The sequence below is a fragment of the Otolemur garnettii genome, unplaced genomic scaffold (genome assembly GCF_000181295.1).
Source record: "Otolemur garnettii isolate 467f Iridium unplaced genomic scaffold, OtoGar3 scaffold00035, whole genome shotgun sequence".
Lineage (NCBI taxonomy): Eukaryota > Metazoa > Chordata > Mammalia > Primates > Galagidae > Otolemur > Otolemur garnettii.
Window position 1 is genome coordinate 1,583,224 of NW_003852430.1, and position 5,783 is coordinate 1,589,006.

Sequence of the window (5,783 nt, forward strand, 5' to 3'; positions counted from 1 at the left end):
GAGAAGTCTCACTGACCGTGAGAGTCCCTGCCTCCTGAGTGCCCGGGCACTGTTTCTCTGTGGTCTTCTAAACTCAGGCTCATGAAAGGCTGAACAGCTTCACTCACTTTTTCAAAGGCAGGGAGATAGCGATCTGTTGTTTTCTGTTTGAGCAAGGCAAGCTGGGCATCTTGTTCCTCGCGGGGATGGACGAATAGCATAATAAACATTTCATTCCAGTCCGCCATGCCTTCTACATACATGTCAATCCTGAGGGACAGAAACAGCCTCACTGTCAAATGCCTCCTGCTTTAGACGTTGTGGTTTAAAACTTGAAGGGAACAGAATATCAGCTGGTGGAAAGGAATTCATCTGCAGTAGGAACGTCTTATATGTCAGTCAATTTGATATGATTTTTACACATACAAACATTTATTTATTTTATTTATTATTATTATTTTTTTAGAGACAGAGTCTCATTTTGTCACCCTTGGTAGAGTGCTGTGACATCACAGCTCACAGTAACCTCCAACTCCTGGGCTTAGGTGATTCTCTTGCCTCAGCCTCCCGAGTGGCTGGGACTACAGGCTCCCACCACAGTACCCAGCTATTTTTTGTTGCAGTTTGGCCGGGGCCAGGTTTGAACCCGCCATCCTCGCATATGGGGCAGGTGCCCTACCCATTGAGCCACAGGCGCCGCCCCATACAAACATTTATCATATAAAACCTTAATTGGTGTAAACACATTTCTAACATTTTTGTTATGATGTGCCCAAACACAAGTTTAAAGAGCATCAGTGACTTGTCCCAAGTCACAGTCATGAGAAAAACTGATGGATTCGCTGCAAGTAACAACTGACATGACACTCGAGTTGCCATTTCTCTTGCTGCTTGTTCTGTTCTGTGATTTGGTGGCCAGGGACCCGTGGCCTCAGTGACCTTCAGAGCATCCTGGGCACACAAATCTCCGTCACAGTCCTCTGCCTCTGTATCACTTTGCCCGTTTTTATGCACAATATTAGCTGCTCTTCAACTATTCCATAAACCATGCTCCCACTGCCCCCCAGGGGCTGCTGCCCGGCTCTAGCCACGTCTGCGTTTCTCCAGACCCAACCTAAATATGCCCACCATTCTGTACATACTTACAACACTGTGAAACTAGGAGACCTTCTTCTCTTTTCTGTCAAACTGGGCTTTCTGCAATACCTTTTAAAATAACAATTCACTGACATATATTCACATACTATAATTGTGGGTATACTATTTTGTGTGTTTTGGTACATTTACAGAATTTAGCACATATTATAAGATTCTATCTAATCGCTCAACCCTGAAAAGAAAATCTGTACTGATGGTCAGTGTTCTTCTTGTCCCTCCAAACCCCACTCTTCTAGCCCGGGGCAACCATTAATTTACTTTCTGCCTCTATAGGTTTGAATATTCTGGCCATTTCATGTAGAAAAAATCCTAGAAAATGTGGCCTCCTATGTCTGGTTTATTTTATGCAACGAGATGTCTGTAAGGTCAACCATGTCGAGCAAACATCAGAACTTCATTCATCCCTGATCACGGCCAAATAATTCCCTGTGCACGCCCTTGGCACACTTTGTGTCTCCAGTCAACTGCTGGTGGATAGTGAGCTGTTTACACTTTTTTAGCTTCATCAATATTGCTGTTATTTGAGTTACATATCTCTTATTAAATGCATATGGGTCATATACCTAGCAGAGAAATTGCTGGGTCACCGGTAACCCTGTGTTCAACTTTGTGAGGAAAGGTGAGAGATTCCAATCAGATTTTCTTTTGAGTCATGAAGTCTCATCACAGCAGGGAGCAGAACCCAGGGTGTTGGTGACAGTGAGTACATCTGGCTGCTTCGGGCTTGAATTGAAACATTAACTCCAAACCAGCTTCTTAAGGACCAGGCTCCACTAACCAATTGTCAAGTGGATCAGGCCACATAACTGGTTGATAACCCAGGTGCCTGGTCATCGTTCTTGTAATTTCTGAAACTTAACATTTGGTTCCTTTGGGTCACTTGTTCCCCAAGCTTTCATCCACACACACTCAAACACCCTGTCCTTTGTCCCTAGCTACTGGCTGGAACTCAGCTCCTAAAGACCTGAACTCCTAGATCATGATTCCACCGCCCTCCTGAGTTCATGGCTCATGAGACTTTGGAAACCTCTGTCATGGAGCTACATAGGGGGCTGCATCCTGTTCTATGTCACACTTGCCTGACCCCTCCCACATTACTCTTCCCCCACATCCACAGGACTCTGCCATCCTGCTCCTCAACACACAGGGCCAGGACCCAGCCTGCTGCTGTCCAGATCCCCTGCTCTGTCCTGGGCCATCTGGTGGTGTAAGGACAGAAACTGTACCTACAGGGCTCTCTCCTTTATGTCTTTCCCGTAGAGGTTGTGTTTGCTGGCGATGTAGTTGAGAATGGCTCTCGTCTGCACCAGCTTCATCCCGTCAATCTCCACCATGGGCACTTGCTGGAACATCAAACTCCCATCTTTAGAGAAAAGAAAAGAAAAAGGAGAGGGAGATGTCTGCAGGCCCCACTCTTTTTACAATGAAAATACATTTGGTTCAGTGAATGAAGATTAAAAAAATAAAATGAAAGTTATTGTCTTAAAACTTTTCAACTGAAAGTGCATTTTGGTTTTAGTTTCTTATAGTCCTTCTTTTTCTTATCAATCTCTATTTTTCTTTTTAACTTTTTTTGTTTCCTACCTAAATAAACAGTAGGTCCCCCATGTTTTTGTATGTCGATAAATCTTCATGGATATTTTAGGAACAAGTTGGGAATGGCTATGACAGGGTGGCCTATGACATTGTCATATAAAATGGGAAGTCCCCAAATAAGTCCCATGGTGTTCATGATATTTAAGGTAGGTCTAAGAGAATTTTTTTTTTTTTGAGACGAGTCTCACTTTGTCACCCTCAGTAGAGTGCCATGCATCACAGCTCATAGCAACCTCCAACTCTTGGGCTTAAGTGATTCTCTTGCTTCACCTTCCCAAATAGCCTCCTGCCACAACGCCTGGCTATTTTTAGAGACGGGGGTCTCCCTCTTGCTCAGGCTGGTGTCGAACCTGTAAGCTCAAGCAGTCCACCTGCCTCGACCTCTCAAAGTGCTGGGATTTAAGGCACAAGCCACTGCGCCTGGCTGTAAGAGAAATTTCTATGTATAGTCTCCTTTCTGTGCTCTTCAAAGCCAATATTATGGCCAGGATGTCACTTTGTCAATGTGGTAAGAGTAAAGAACTCAGATATGTTTACTCAAGACCTCAAGACCTGTATGTTTCTCTAATGCACATCCTTGAGGGTCCTCACATGGGGAGAGTCGTGTAGGATCCTGAGCTGATCCCAGCTCACTCATGGTACAGAATGCATGAGACAGAGAGAGGACATCTTAGAGCCCCGGGGGTGATTCTTTTAGCAAATACTCACAGAGGTCTGGCTCTTTTCAGTCCCCCCAGGGTTGCCAGACCTGTTCAAGGAGCCCTTCCCCCTTCCATATGAACCACTTTTCTCCCTCTCTACCATCCCCAACCGCCACCCCAGCCTCACACACAGGCATTGGCCACATACCTTCTACTAGTTACCCTCATGGAGGCATTTAGTGCTTGTTCTTACCATTCCTTAACTTATCCAAATCTTCTGGCGATTGTAAAAATATCTCTTCGAACTAGAAACAAAAATAGTAAATGGCTCTTATTAGATCACCCCAGAGCATGATAGACTTTTAACTTGCATGGCCCCTGTCCAGGACATAATGTGGTGAAAGTGAGATTTCTCAGATTTGCAGGTACATGGATTAATCTGGTCATGAGCATTTGGAAATTTAGATCAGACCCATCAAGGTCTATGTCATGGCACACAGCTGCCGCTTCTCGTATTTCACTTGGCCTCCACCCTGACCTCACCAATGTCCACGACTCAGCCATGATTTAGAAGTAGATGTCACTGGAAGGAAGGAACTGACATGTTATTTTAGTTAAAATGATGCAACATGTCAGGAAGGCCTATTTCTTCCAAGAGAGATCAGAACGGACCCTGTGTGTGCCAGCATGGAGCGTGCCCAAGGCCAACAGCCATCTAAGCTTCTGCCACCAGGGTCTCCACTGTAATTTCTAACACTGTTTCTCCTTTCATAGTTTAAAAGGGCTTCTTAACCTAGAAAAGGTTCGGAATTTGGAGGTTTCTAATGTACTTATGGAACGGAGTTGTTGTCCATCTGTGGACGATTACAGGATTGTAATATATAGGTCTAAATGAATAAGTATATGAATAATGAGGTGTGTGCACCTCATTAACAAAGCATTTGGTTCAAGACACACAGAGAGATGGTCACTACAGAAGGTGGCACGGAGTTGCCCAGTGCAATGTGTTTTTGTTTGTTTTGGGTTTTTTTTTTTTTTTTCAGTTTTGGCCAGGGCCGCACTTGAACCTGCCACCCCTGGTATATGGGATTGGCGCCCTACTCCTTGAGCCACAGGCACCATCCCTGTTTTTTTGGTTTTTGTGAAACAGTATCTCTGTCTGTCAACCAGGCTAGAGTCCAGTGATATCATCATAGCTCACTGCAACTTCAAACTCCTAGGCTCAAATGCTCCTTCTGCTTCAACCTTCCAAGTAGCTAGGAGTATAGGGGAGACAGCTACCAGGCCTGACTAACTTTTCTTTTTCTTTTTTTTTTTTTTGGTAGAGTTGGGGGGTCTCCCTCTTGCTCAAGCTGGTCTCAAACTTCTGGCCTCAAGCGATCCTCCTGCCTCAGCCTCCTAGAGCGTTAGCATTACAGGCCTGAGGCACCTCACCCAGCCACCACTGTGATATTGCTCAGGAACCGGACAGACACAATGGTAAACATGAGTAGTTTTGGGGAGCCCAGAGCCCGAGCCAGGGCTTCCAATCTGCACTCCCTGCTCCCTGACTCCCCAAGCTTCCTTCAAGCTGGGATGGAGACCAGGGAGCCTGGGTGCTCTCTGCCCTGCTCTGCTCTCTGCCCTGCTCTGCCTCTTGACCTGCACTCATCCTGCTGAGGGTTCTAACACGCACTTGAACCACAAAGCTGACACCCGGACCACTGTGAGGGCAGGTTCTTCATTTGTAGAAAGTAACAACTTGGGCTGGGCACAGTGTCTCACGCCTGTAATGCTAACACTCTGGGTGGCCAAGGCAGGTGGACTGCTTGAGCTCAGGAGTTCAAAACCACCCTGAGCAAGAACAAGCCCCATCTCTACTAAAATAGAAAACCTGTGGACTCTGTGGCAGGTGCCTGTAGTCAAAGCTACTCAGGAGGCAAGAGGATTGCTTGAGCCCAAGATTTTGAGGTTCCTATAAGCTGTGATGCCACAGCACTCTACCAACAGTGACAAAGTGAGACTCTGTCTCAATTAAAAAAGAAAAAGTAAACCACCTGGAATGGCACTCTGTGGATTTGCTGTATCTTCATGACACTGAGGAAGGATCAGGCTACAGCCCCACACATCCATGAAGCCGTGGAGAAAGTGCATCCCCAGACTCAGGGCCTCATGTGGCCGTGGGGCTGAAGGGAGCACACTCCGAGGTCCCTTCACAGGGCACAGCCACCCTGACAGCCTCCTTCTCAGCTCCCTCCTGAGGGACAAGCCCTCTTGAGCCTGTCCCTGCCTCTGTCCCCACACACTGGCTGAGCACCTCAGTCTGCACTGGGGAGTGTTTTCCCACAGACACCTCCAGAGGGCAGCACTCCACAGAGTCACCCCCAGACCCTCACCAGCATTTCCTGTTCAGACCCTGGGAAGAAGGGC

General features: G+C 46.5%; 1 protein-coding gene across 7 annotated transcripts in view; it reads right to left on the bottom strand.

Annotated features, from left to right (window-relative positions):
- Nucleotides 1-5,783, bottom strand: part of LOC100949338 (glutathione S-transferase A3) — a 62,055-nt gene that overhangs the window by 26,682 nt on the left and 29,590 nt on the right. For 2 of the 7 annotated variants that reach the window (XM_023513122.1, XM_023513124.1), the window contains exons 3-6: nucleotides 3,628-3,679; nucleotides 2,368-2,500; nucleotides 1,126-1,185; nucleotides 108-249 (exon numbers count right to left, since the gene is read on the bottom strand). In XM_023513122.1, coding sequence (XP_023368890.1) covers nucleotides 108-249; nucleotides 1,126-1,185; nucleotides 2,368-2,500; nucleotides 3,628-3,679 — 387 coding nt within the window. The remainder of the gene's footprint in view (nucleotides 1-107; nucleotides 250-1,125; nucleotides 1,186-2,367; nucleotides 2,501-3,627; nucleotides 3,680-5,783) is intronic. The other 5 variants (XM_023513125.1, XM_012805078.2, XM_023513126.1 and 2 more) reach the window with 3 other exon arrangements.